At 39.6% G+C, this 13,719-nt stretch overlaps 1 protein-coding gene across 3 annotated transcripts in view; it reads right to left on the bottom strand.

Moving 5' to 3' along the window:
- Positions 1–13,719, bottom strand: part of SUGCT (succinyl-CoA:glutarate-CoA transferase) — a 719,374-nt gene that overhangs the window by 620,791 nt on the left and 84,864 nt on the right. For all 3 annotated transcript variants that reach the window (XM_034963995.3, XM_003808696.7, XM_063605682.1), the window contains exon 7: positions 2,333–2,424. In XM_034963995.3, coding sequence (XP_034819886.1) covers positions 2,333–2,424 — 92 coding nt within the window. The remainder of the gene's footprint in view (positions 1–2,332; positions 2,425–13,719) is intronic.

The raw sequence follows: 13,719 nt of genomic DNA on the forward strand, positions 1-13,719 counted from the left end.
TATTTGCATGTAATAAATATTTTCTGCTAATGTTTGTTTTCCCTACTTAACAGCTATAGGAAGATAAGGACTGTGCCTGTCCTGTTGCCTGCTTAATCTCCAGCGCCTACCACCATTCCCACCGTACAGTAGGAAACAGATGCAGTAACTACTTACCAGGTTGATGTGTAACTTAATTAAGGAATGAAAGATGTGTCCATGTGAAAGAAATACAGTGTGAGAGTTAAGCTTACTTAATGTAATACATGGAAAGTATATAAAGCAATGTTTGGCACATACCAAGCACTCAATAAATGTTATTTGCTCACCTAGAACAAAAATCACCTGAGTAGGGTAACACAAGAGATAAAAGCTGTTATTGACTGAGAAATTATAAGGTTGAGCATATACTGTGTGGTTATCCCTGTTAGACCACAGTGCAATGTACTAAAGGAACTACAGTAATCCCCCATCTCAACAGTTTTTCATTTAATTCATTTTACCATTTGAATATAGAAATTTTTAAATCCCAGATCTTTTCACATATTCCTAATTGAGTTCAACACTCTTAAATAAAACCATTCACAATAAAGAATGTCTTGGCCATATGAGAGCCTATGGAATTGAGCAATGAGAGAAATGTCCATGCTCTATTCTCTCAATGGATGGAAAGAAAACTGGTGCTCTTGAATATTTTAAGGGAAGGCCAGCAGGGTACAGCAGCTCATGCCTGTAATCCCATCACTTTAGGAGGCCAAGATGTCGTGAGTCCAGGAGTTCAAGACAAGCCTGGGCAACATAATGGAACACCATCTCTACAAAAAATTTAAAAATTAGTCAGGTTTGGTGCCACGCACCTGTAGTCCAAGCTATGTTGGAGGCTGAGGTTGGAGAATCTATTGAGCCCAGGAGGCTGCAGTGTGCCACGGAGGCTGCACTCCCAGCCTGGAGACCCTGTCTCAAATAAAACAAAACAGGCTAGGTGTGGTGGCTCATGCCTATAATCCTAGCACTGGGATTGGATCACAAAGTAAGGAGTTCAAGACCAGCCTGGTCAAGACGGTGAAACCATGTCTCTACTAAAAATACAAAAATCAGCTGGTCATGGTAGCTGGCACCTGTAATCCCAGCTACTCGGGAGGCTGAGGCAGGAGAATCCTTTGAACTTAGGAGGCAGAGGCTGCAGTGAGCTGAGATCGCGCCACTGCACTCTAGCCTGGGTGACAGAGCAAGACTCTGTCTTAAAAAAAAAAAAAAAAAAGCAAAGGCCACACACATTTTTTTCTAAGACTTGTGAAAATGAAACGAAGATGAAAGTACAATAACTTTATATTTCAAGAAATTAAAACCCCAACAGTTGCTTTGAAATTAATAAAAAGTAAATCTCATCATGAGAAAATAGAGGCAAAGGGAAATAATTAATTAATAAGAAAAATTAAATAAAAGGAAGACTGCAAAAGACTTAAGGTTACTCTGTCTCAGTTTATTCCAACACTACAGCAAGCAATATTTCCTGAAGAATTAACTAGAAGAAGTGATTTGGAGAATGAACACCCACTGAAACAAGTTTTTTAAGGCCATCAATCTAGTTTGTTTTGAAATGGGTGTGTTTTAGCATTTTTATTTACTAGGCTTTCACACTTTTTTTCACTTTGTTTAACGTCATTCATATTGCTTTCCCCGAGAGTCTTTTTTTTAATCTAACCAACCACATTTTGGCTATCTAAATACTTGTTAGGAACTTCCCAACCCACTATCAATGGAGAGGAATTATTATAAAATCAAATAATTATTTCACTGTCAGAATCTAAGGCACATGACAAATTAGATACATTTAAACCTGAGGGAGGCTTTAAGCAACAAATTTTCAAATACATAACTACCTATAATTTTCCAAAAGGAAAAAGAGACCCTCTGCTATGTATACATGGCAGATGAAGGCACTCTAGTAGAAATGGACATCCGTGGTCTAGTCTAGTCAACTGTTTTATTTCAAAGAAGGAATATTCCTAAATCACACAAAGGTGCCTATATTAAGCTTGAATAACATAATAAATGTGGAAAGTGTGTTCACCATCTGATCTATGGCTTCTTGCTAAAAACATTGCTCTTTTCCATGTGGCCAAATTGATGTTTAGACTCAATACATTTGTAATGAACACTTCCTGTTTTACTTTCATAAGCATTCACTTTCCCTGGTTTCTTTCTAAAATTATTAATTTCAATGGCAAAAACAGCAATTACTTTTGCCCCAACCTAACAACTCATTTAATCCTATGGGTTAGTGCAGAGTAAAATCCTTTTGGAATATGTAAGGGAAGAAATTATGAATATTCTAAGGAAGGATACCTACCTCAGGCCCTGTGATATGCATCAGACCAGAAACAGCCGAGGCAACAGCATCATAACCAGCTCGCTGAGAAATTGGACCTGTCTGACCATACCCTAAAACAACAAAAATAAACATATTCAGCACTACACAGGGTGTGCTAAAACCACTGTACAATATAGTGTGTTAGAAACATTTGTATCCAGAAATCCTGCAGCATTTCGAGACTATTAGATCTATACTATTCCTTGAAGAAGGCAGTAAGAATTCATTATAGTGCTCGACCCCGGCTACTCATTTTTTTTTGAGATAGAGTCTCGTTCCCGTCGAGCAGGGTGGAGTGTAGTGGTTCGATCTCGGCTCACTGCAACCTCCACCTCCCAGGTTCAAGTGATTCTCCTTCCTCAGCCTCCCGAGTAGCTAGGATAACAGGCGTGCACCACCACACCCAGCTAATTTTTGTATTTTCAGTAAAGACAAGGTTTCGCCATGTTGGCCAGGCTGGTCTCAAACTCCTGATGTGAAGTGATCCACCTGCCTCAGCCTCCCAGAATGCTAGTATTACAGGCATGAGCCACCGCGCCTGGCCTACCCTGGCTATTCTTAAAAAAAAACTCAGGCCGGGTACCGTGGCTCACGCCTGTAATCCTAGCACTTTGGGAGGCTGAGGTGGGCGGATCACTTGAGGTCACGAGTTCAAGACAAGCCTGGCCAACATGGTGAAACCCCATCTCTACTAAAAATACAAAAATTAGCCAGGTGTGGTGGTGCATGCCTATAATCCCAGCCACTGGGAAGGCTGAGGCACAAGAATCACTTGAACCAGGAGGTGGAGGTTGCATTGAGCTGAGATTGCACCACTGCACTCCAGCCTGGACAATGCAGGGAGACTCCCTTTAAAACAAAAAAAAAGGAAATAATTCAAAACCAGGCCCACATTCTCACATGCAATAATCAATTAGAGTCGAGTATTGCCTCTCCCCTCTACATAGGGCATAAATCCTCTGATTTGCCACAGGGTCCACCACTCTACTTCCATATGCCTCAGCCGGGTTTCAAGTACTTCCCTGACTCCAACAGGTATTTGCTACCCTTGCTTTGTACACAGTAATATACAAAGTTAAGCTAATATACAAAGTTAAGCAAAACAATATCTCCCTGAGTTCTATTTATGTATTTTCTCAAGTAAACAAAGAAAACCTAAATGATTTTAAGATTTGGACATAAATAAACAATAACATCAACTAAGTGATTTTTAAGATTACAAAGAGAAGGTAGAGAAGGTGTCAAATTTTTCTTTTTTTTTTTTTTTTTTTTTTTTGCCATCAGCAAGAATCAACAGAACACAGGAAAGATTTTCTTCTACTCCCCTCAGTCCTGATGCTTATTGCTACATCATAAAAGTTGTATCAGGCCAGGCGTGGTGGCTCACGCCTATAATCCCAGGACTTTGGGAGGTGGGAGGATCACCTGCGGTCAAGAGTTCAAGACCAGCCTGGCCAACACAGTGGAACCCCATCTCTACTAAAAACACAAAAATTAGCTGGGTGTGGTGGTAGGCGCCTGTAATCCCAGCTACTGGGGAGGCTGAGGCAGCAGAACTGCTTGAACCCGGGAGGCAGAGGTTACAGTGAGCCGAGATTGCACCACCGCACTGCAGCCTGGGCAACAGAGAAAGACTCTGCCTCAAAAAATAATAACAAAAATAAAAATAAATAAAGGTTGTATCAGAAGCTACATAAATTTGTCTCCAAATCCTTCATATCAAGCAGAGTGACCCAATGAAGAGCTTTCCATACACATCAGCTACTTGCTGATATTCCCTGCATATGCTGCTTTAGGAAGGCCATGAAAGGGTTGCCTGCAAGCCTTGTTTCTCCAGCCACCTGGAAGACTCTCCCTCAACCTTTTGTAAAAGAGCACCCTCGTTATATATGTTGCCACAGCACTTATCACAATAGAAACACAATACCATTATTTGTTAGATTTATTTTGTCTCCTCCCTACTAAAGTGTATACTCCAGAATGTTTTTCTGTTTGGTTCACTGCTGTATCCCCAGCCTCTAGAACAGTGTTCAATAACATTTATTGAAGGAATGAATTAGTGCAAAAATATTTTATATAAAAGTAATTTTTTGGCTGGATGCGGTGGCTCACGCCTATAATCCCAGCACTTTGAGAGATCAATGCAGGCACATCACTTGAGGTCAGGAGTTTGAAACCAGCCTGGCCAACATGGTGAAACCCCGTCTCTACTAAAATTACAAAAATTAGCCAGGTGTGGTGGTGCATGCCCGTAGTCCAGCTACTTGGGAGGCTAAGACAGGAGAATCACTTGAACCCAGGAGGTGGAGGTTGCAGTGAGCCAAGTTCATGCCACTGCACTCCAGCCTGGGCAATAGAGTGAGAGTCTGCCTCAAAAAATAAAAATAACAAAAATTTTTTTCAAAAACAATCTATAAAAAGTAAATAAATAAAACCATAAAAGTGAGTGATAATCACCAATTAATCTACCCAGATGCATTCGCCACCAGAAATGATCTTTGTCACAAATAAGAGTATGTAAAACAAACTCCACAGATAAAATTATCACTTAATATGAAGGAATTAAAATAATTCAAGATTATAATTATTGATGATTAAAAAAGGTGTTAAAATATGTCTCTGCTTATGTTTTATCTTGGAAAATTTCAAATAAAAATAGATAGAATATATAATAAACCCATCGGTCAACTTCAATAATTATTCATGGTCAATTTTATTTCCACTATGCCTATCTTTCAATTAGAACTGTTACATGAAGAAAAAATAAAACCATTATCTTTTTCTTTTTTTTTCTTTTTTCTTTTTTTTGAAACTGGGTCTCACTCTGCCACCCAGACCGAAGCGCAGTGGCACCGTCGGGGCTCACCACAACCTCGACTGACTGTGTTCCAGCAATTCTCCCCCCTCAGCCTCCCCAGTAGCTGGGACTACAGGCACACACCACTACACCCAGCTAATTTTTGCATTTTGGGTAGGGATGGGATTTCACTATGTTGCCCAGGCTGGTTTTGAACTTCTGAGCTCAAGTGATCCACCAGCCTCAGTCTCCCAAAGTGCTGAGATTGGGCATGAGCTACCACGCCCGGCCACATAAAACCATACTGAAAAACCCAAACGTCTTGATTCAGGTAAATTACAGTTTTATCTCCCAATATCAATAACAAAATGTATAAATTCTTAACTATTACTTTCTCAGTCTTTAGAAGAACAACAATGGGATATGAAGCAAATAAAGAGAAATAAACTATAAGCCAACATTCTCTGTGCAGAAATAACGCCAAGTTTTAGAGAATGAGTTCCAGGGCAGGCAGTGTGCTGCTGTAGAGGGCACCCTGGCCCGGGATTCCAGCCTTCAAAGCAATGGTTTTCAAACCACTGGTAGTCCCCAGCACAAAACAAGTCTCCAGGAACAGAAAGAAGCTGCCACCATCGGCAGGAAGGCCTGTGCACTGTGAACCACCTGTTATCTCAGCAGGAAGTCAACAAAAGAAATTAAGTTTCAGTTAACTCTAGGTTCGGAAAATCAGGTGCTTCTGGCCAGGAGCCCAAATCCCTCAAATAGGACAAACCCAGGTCCCTCACCATCAGTGCAACTCTAAAAGGACTCTTCTAAATAAAGGCCTGCAGGAAAAATTCTCTTTTTGTTCAGCTTAGGACAAGGGAGAGACACAAATATCCTAATTACTTTAAATTACAACTTCTAAGTATTTCTATTAAAGAGAAAAGGAATAGTTGCTCTCATTGGAAGCAGTAAAGTATAGGGAAAAAGGGGAGTTTTAGGATTAAAAAAAATCTGGATTCAAATTATAGTTCTGCCAACTATTAAATCTTTGACAATTCATTCAATCTTCCTAAGCCTCAATGTCTTCATCTGTAAAATGGCAATATTCACATTTATCTCATAGATTTCTTATGAGGATTTAATTTGATTAGATAACACAAGCAAAATGAATTTTATATCAAGAGCTAAATATACATAATTACTAAAGATGCATTAATCAATGTATAAATAATATATTAGCTTACCTTTTCTACAAAATGTTGAGAATAACAAAAAGAAAACTACCCTGAGGTATGTCAAATGATGACAATAGACATCTAAGCATTTAAATTATGTTGTTTAATAAACCATAAAAATTAAGATATTTTGTACATGGAATCTTGCACTTGTTCATAATAGCGAAGAAGCTGACAATAATAATAATAAACGTGGCTCTCGCCTGTAATCCCAGCACTTTGGGAGGCCGGGGTGGGTGGATCACTAGGTCAGGAGCTCAAGACAAGCCTGTCCAACATGGTGTAACCCTGTCTCTACTAAAGATACAAAAAATTAGCCAGGCATGGTGGCGCATGCCTGTAATCCCAGCTACTTGGGAGGCTGAGGCAGGAGAATTGCTTGAACCCGGGAGGCAGAGCTTGCAGTGAGCTGAGATCGTGCCATTGCACTCCAGCCTGGGCGACAGGGCAAGACTCCATCTCAAAAATAATAATAATAATAATAATAAACATATATATTCCATACTAGGAGTCAAAAATTATTCCACGTTTTCACCTTATACTTGTAACTATTTAAATACTGACTACCAGTACTATGAACAAATTTTATGAGAATAAATAAATAAAATTTTAAAGCACAGAATGAACATCAAAATGGTATTTTACTAAGATTACTCTGTTGGTGATGTGCAGAATGAAATTATTCATTAATAATTTAATGAAGAGGTAGAAAAAATGTTAAGCCTGGGATCCAGATAGTTCCTTTAAATTTTATTTTTAGCTTTACAATTCCAAAAACAACTATGATTAAAATCTAAATTAAAGAGGAAAAATGTATGCATGTCGATTCTACTTTATATTCAAGTAAAGAGCTAAGAAAAATCAGGGAAGTTATGGAAAATCAGAGAGGAATACCCAACACACATTTTCTTTCTCTTTCTCCCTCTCTTCCACTTAGTAATTCACATTCATTTTAAGGAGCAACCTCGCCATCTTGTGGCATTTATGGACACTGAAAGCAAAACGTGAATTTCTAGACGTTGGTAAAAACGTACAGGGAGGAAGCTAAGGGGAAAAGATTTATTATCTCTTAATATTTTCCCTGAGTGCCATATGATCTGGCCTGCCTACCCCATTTTTCTTCTTAATTATGTCTGACTTTGTGTTTTCCCTCTCTCCCATCAGTGCTCAACACACTGTCTTGTTAATGGTTATACTTTTGGAGGTCACAGGTCCCTTTGACAAACTGGTAAGAAGCTATGAACTCTCCTCAGAAGAAAGTAATTGAATACATGCTCATACTCTTAGAACCCCACTCATTAACCCCTGTTGCCCTGGGTTAAGAGTCAGGTTAACGACCTTCAGTAGGTCATCACTGCTCTAGGCCTGGAGAACCTCAATTATCAAAACAACTCTCCCGACAGGGATCTGTTCAAGGACAGCTTTGAGGCTTCCAAGCAACCAAGAGACTCAGGATGAGGCTTTCACTTGATAATAAAAGGAAAAAAGAGAACAAAATAAAGTATCTCTCATCTAGACTATTCCATTAGCCACCTGTTTCTGCTCTCCCTACCTCATTTTTTACTCTTGTGATCACAGTGATTGACTGATTGATTGATTGAGACAGGATCTTGCTCTATTACCCAGGCTGGAGGGTAGTGGTGTGATCTTAGCTCACTGAAGCCTCAAACTCCTGGGTTGAAGCAATCCATCTGCCTCAGCCTCCCAAGTAACTGTGACCACAGGCATGCACCACCACATCCAGCTAATTTTTAAAATTGTTTGTAGAGATGTGGTGTTGCTTTGTTGTCCAGACTAGTCTTCAACTCCTGGGCTCAAGCAATCCTCCCACCTCAGCTTCCCAAAGTAATAGGATTACAGGCATAAGCCACCACGCTCAACCATACAGTGACCTTTTGAAAAGGTAAATCAGTGCACTACTTTCCTGCCTAAAGCTTTTTAAGGGCTTTCCAAGTCACTTAAAATAAACCTCCACTCTTTATCCTGGCTTAGAGGGCCCCACATGGCTTGGTTACTACCTACTCTTTGGCCTCAGCTCGTCTGTTTTCCCAATGCCCTATCTTGGGCCCTGATGTTGTTTTTAGTGTTCTCCACAGCTTATTCCCAAGGTGGGGCCTTTGCACAACCTAGGATGTATTTCTCTCCAATCTTCACATGGCTTGCTACTACATCCTCCTCAGAGAAGCTTTCTCTACCACCCAATCTAACATAGACTCCTAGGAATTCTCTAGCATTTTATGATATTTTCATTCTCTCTAAAGTACTTATCACTAGTGGATACTTTTATATTTTTGATGGATATCTCTCTCCTCTAGAATGTTAGTACCCTGAGGCCTGTGACCAAGGTGACTGTTCTCTGCAATATCTTTAGCACCTAGAATTACGTCTACCAGTAACTTAGCAAAAGCATGTTTAATAAATGAGTGAATGTGAATATATAAGTCTGGGAATAAAAACAACACTTGTTACAACCGGCTATAGGACAGAGATAAACCTCTGCTCCCTCCAGTGATGTCTGAAATAACCTATTGAGGGTAGAGGACTCCCAGCAACTGAGTTTCTGAGGTTCAACTGTTGGCATTCCCCAACAGTCCATATTTGGTCCTCTCTCTTCTCATTCTCATCTCTCTAATGAATCTCATCCCTTCTAAACAAGATACTGGAAATTCCCGTATCTAGAATAACAATGACAACATTTATCAAGTTACTCTGTATTAGACACTCTGTTAGACTTTTGTCAATTAGATTGTTTAATTCATACAACAACTCTATGAATTATCCCCTTTTTACAACTATAACCGAGACATGGAAAGGTTAACTAACCTACTCAAGGTCACACAAATAGGAAGTAACAGAGCTTGGATTTGAACCCAAGTCTGGGTCCTTAAATAAAAAGATGTTTATATATATTTATGCATGTATGGACATCTCCACCAGAAAGTCCAAGGGAATGCAAGCTGACAACCCCTAAGAAGAAGTTATCCCACTTAAGTCACATTCATATGCCACCAACCCGGACTGCTCCTTCTACATTCACTAATTCAAACTGAAGGAAACCTAAGGGCCATCCTGGACTCTATTCTTTTACTTCCTGCCTATATCCAATAGATCACTAATTCCTAATTATTTGACCTGCCAAGCAATTCCCAAATCCATCCAGCCTCTCATGTCCTGCGATAGCCTGCTTACCACTTCCCCTGTCTCAGTTTATTCTTCATGTGGCTACAAAAGCCTTTCGAATTTGTAATTCTAATCAAGACATTTCCTTATTGAAATTCTTAGGAAATTGCCTGTAGGATAAAAATAACGGTTCCTTAGCATGACATACTGAATTGTTTGTGACCTAGCCCCCACTCACTCCCCATATCTTATCTCTGGTCACCCCGTGACATGCATACTTAGAATAGCCGTTCTTCAGACATGCAAACTCTTTAATTCCTCTGGGCCTCTATACATGCCATTTCACTTGTGATCCTCATCTCCATTGTTTGTCAGTTCAAGGACAGCTCAAACCTAGCACTCTTTAAGATACAGACCTGGTCAATGATAGGTTACTAGAGACAAGAAAGAAGCAGGTTTCAAAGAGGACTAAGACCTATCCTGGTAATGAGTTCAAAAACAGTGTATATTTAAAAGAAATACCATTGTTATTAGCTAGAAGGTTAAGATTAATATTCTAAGCAACTACAGAAACTCCAACAATAGACTGTTTACCTGAAAGGAGAATAAAATGCAATAAAATGTTTCATAGTAAGTAATGTAATTCTTCAAAATGTACATACATATCTGGATTCTGTTTATTTCTCTACTCATTTTCTAGTGTAGGATGTTTCTGAATTAAAATGATAGGAGGTATAAACTCCTGATGCTTTTTCTTTTTTTTTTTTTTTTTGAGACAGAGTCTTGATCTGTGACCAGGCTGGAGTGCAGTTGCACAATCTCGGCTCACGGCAGCTTCCAACTCCCAGGTTCAAGTGATTCTCCTGCCTCAGCCTCCCGAGTAGCTGGGACTACAGGCACGCACCACCAAGCCCAGCTAATTTTTGTATTTTTAGTAGAGATGAGGTTTCACCATGTTGGCCAGGATGGTCTTGATATCTCCTGACCTCGTGATCCACTTGCCTCAGCCTCCCAAAGTGCTGAGATTACAGGTGTAAGCCACCGCACCAGGACTTTTTTTTTTTTGAGATGGGGTCTCACTCTATTGCCCAGACTGGAGTTCAGTGAAGCAATCTCGGCTCACTGCAACCTCCACCTCCTGGGTTGAAGCCATCCTCCTGCCTCAGTCTCCCGAGTAGCTGGGACTACAGGCGCATGCCACCATGCCCGGTTAATGTTTGTATTTTTAGTAGAGACAGGGTTTCACCATGTTGGCCAGGCTGGTCTTGAATTCCTGACCTCAGGTGATCCACCCGCCTTGGCCTCCCAAACTGCTGGGATTACAGGCGTGAGCCACCGCACCCAGCGCATATTCTTTTTTAATATTTATTTTCTTATCCATCCACTAAAAAGGCCTAGAATCAAAGACTAACCCAGTATCACTGAGATTCCTACTATCAGACAGTAGTATGTAAATGCCACTTCCCACTAAGAGGAACTAACAGTCCTTGAAGAAATGGCTGATTCCAGGATGGGGCAGGAAAGGTACAAAATGTTCCTGGAATATCTTGTTTTACCAGAAATCAAGGAAGCTATCAAAAATTATTGGTCATGTCAAAAAGACGCAGAAGCCAACCCGGAAAGGCCTTTACTGGCCTGAGAATGTGAGCATCAAGAAGGATAATAATTGCAATAAATTGAAGCACATCAAATATGCTCAATATTGTGGGTTCATAATGATATTACAAAAAAAAATAGCCATCACTGGTAAAGCCTAGGGGAAAATTCATTATTATGGCAATTGGTAAATAAAGGGAATGTGCATCTCTCCTGCCTATACCTCAGGGTAATCAAATAACTGATGAGAGAAAGAGTCCCCTTACAAAAGTTTCCCAACTAATATATGAAGAAGGAATGATAGAACTAGAATAGCACATTTTGTAATTCCTAATAAATTCACAGATCTGGGAAATCATCATCAATGCCTGCCAACATCACAGAGAAAGTAATGTCCAGCCATTATATGCCTCTTAGTGGAACTGCACACCACCTTCTATGAAGTATTTTTGGCCAAAAAAAAAAAACAACAAACACACACACACACACACACACAAACCTGAACAAGTTATAGATCAGTTTATAAAGAACAAAAAAAAATTAACATCACAGGAATTCAGCAAAATCAAAAAACACAACAGAATAAATTAACTGGTTTTTTTAACAAATTTCAAGAAAAAAGACTGAGAAGGAACTATAAATTTAAAGTCTTAAGAAATATATAACTCAATTACTATGATTACTTTATTCGGATCCCAATTCAAATTACCAACTAAACAAAAGAGAGAGAGAATTGGGAAAAATCTGAAAAACAACTGTATATTCAATGATATTAAGGAATAATGACAAAAAAGGAAAGAAAGAAAGACCAGGTGCAGTGGCTCACACCTGTAATCCCAGCACCTTGGGAGGCGGAGGCGGGATGGATCACTTGAGGTCAGGACTTCCAAAACAGACTGACCAACATGGTGAAACCCCATCTCTACTAAAAATACAAAATTAGCCAGGCATGGTAGCACATGCCTGTAATCCCAGCTATTTGGGTGGCTGAGGCAGGAGAATCGCTTGAACCCAGGAGGCGGAGATTGCAGTGAGCCGAGATGGTGCCATTGCACTCCAGCCTGGGCAACAAGAGCGAAACTCCATCTCAAAAATAAATAAATATATATATATATAAATAAATAAATAACAAATAAATAAAGGAATTATGATTATTTTTACTTATGTGTGATAATGGCATTGGCCTCCGAAAGTGCTGAGATTACAGACGTGAGCCACAGCACCTGGCCTGGATGTTCATGTGTTAAAAAAAGAGTCCTTTCCTACTAGATATATCCCGAAATATTTAGAAATGAAATGATGAAATCTGAGGTTTGCTTTAAAATAATTGAGACGTATACAACTATTATATATCAATTAAAAATTTTTTGATAAAATAAAGTTGACATTGGGAAGCCAAGGCAAGAGGATCTCTTGAGCCCAGGACCCCATCTCTACAAAAAAATTTAAAAATTAGCCAGATGTGGTGGCACACACATGTAGTCCTAGCTACTGGGGAGGCTGAAGTGAGGGGATTTCTTGAACCCAAGGGGTCAAGGAGGCTGCAGTGAGTTGTGATCCCATCACCAAAGTAAGATTGGCCATGAATTATCATTATTGGGCTGGGATCTTAAGATCTCAAGGTCTATTATACTGGCCAGGTGTGGTGGCTCACATCTGTAATCCCCGCACTTTGGGAGGCCAAGCGGGGGTGGATCACTTGAGGTCAGGAGTTCCAGACCAGCCTGGCCAACATGGTGAAATCCCATCCCTACTGAAAATACAAAAAAATTAGCCAGGCGTAGTGGCGGGTGCCTGTAGTCTCAGCTACTTGGGAGGCTGAGGCAGGAGAATCACTTGAACCTGGGAGGCGATGGTTGCAGTGAGCCGATACAGCGCCACTGCACTCCAGCCTGGGAGACAGAGCAAGACTCTGTCTCAAAAAAAAAAAAAAAAAAAAAAAGATCTATTAAACTATTATCTCTACTTTAGGTGACTTTAAATTTTTCCACAATAAGATGTTTAAAAAAATTATTTAGTTTTTATTTAATTATTAATAATTAACTTTTTATTTAATAAATTTTTTGTTTGTTTGAGACAAAAGTTTTGCTTTTGTTGCCCAGGCTGGAGTGCAATGGCAGGACCTCAGCTCACTGCAAGCGTGAGCCACCACTCTGGGCCAATAAATTTTTAAGTGATATGCAAATTTCATTTTGTATGTCTAAAAGTACACCAAGGAATTTTAGAGCTAAATGGGTCTGGGGCAAAAATTCTTACTTTACAGATGAAAAATACTGAAGACCAGATAGGTTAAGTGATTTGGCCAAAGTCATGAAGCCAAGCAATAACAAAACTAGAACTAATGCTCATTTCAGTTTTCCACTTTGGATACCCTACACCTGAAAAAAAAAAAAAAAGAGTTAGTTTTCTATTCTGAAGATTCTTCTTAGCCACTTTTTACTTTTATAGAGTTAATTCAGAAACAAAACCAAGAGCCAGTTCTCTAGTGTTTTTGGTCTTTGTGTTTTTTTGTTTTGCAGACAGTACCCTTGTGAGAACTAAATGAGATGTGGTCAGCAAATGGTCCAAAGTTTTACAGTCTTACAGCATTTCACTTCATTTTTTCTACTGACCTGGTGAAAAACCTTCCCATT

Source organism: Pan paniscus, chromosome 6 (genome assembly GCF_029289425.2).
Source record: "Pan paniscus chromosome 6, NHGRI_mPanPan1-v2.0_pri, whole genome shotgun sequence".
Lineage (NCBI taxonomy): Eukaryota > Metazoa > Chordata > Mammalia > Primates > Hominidae > Pan > Pan paniscus.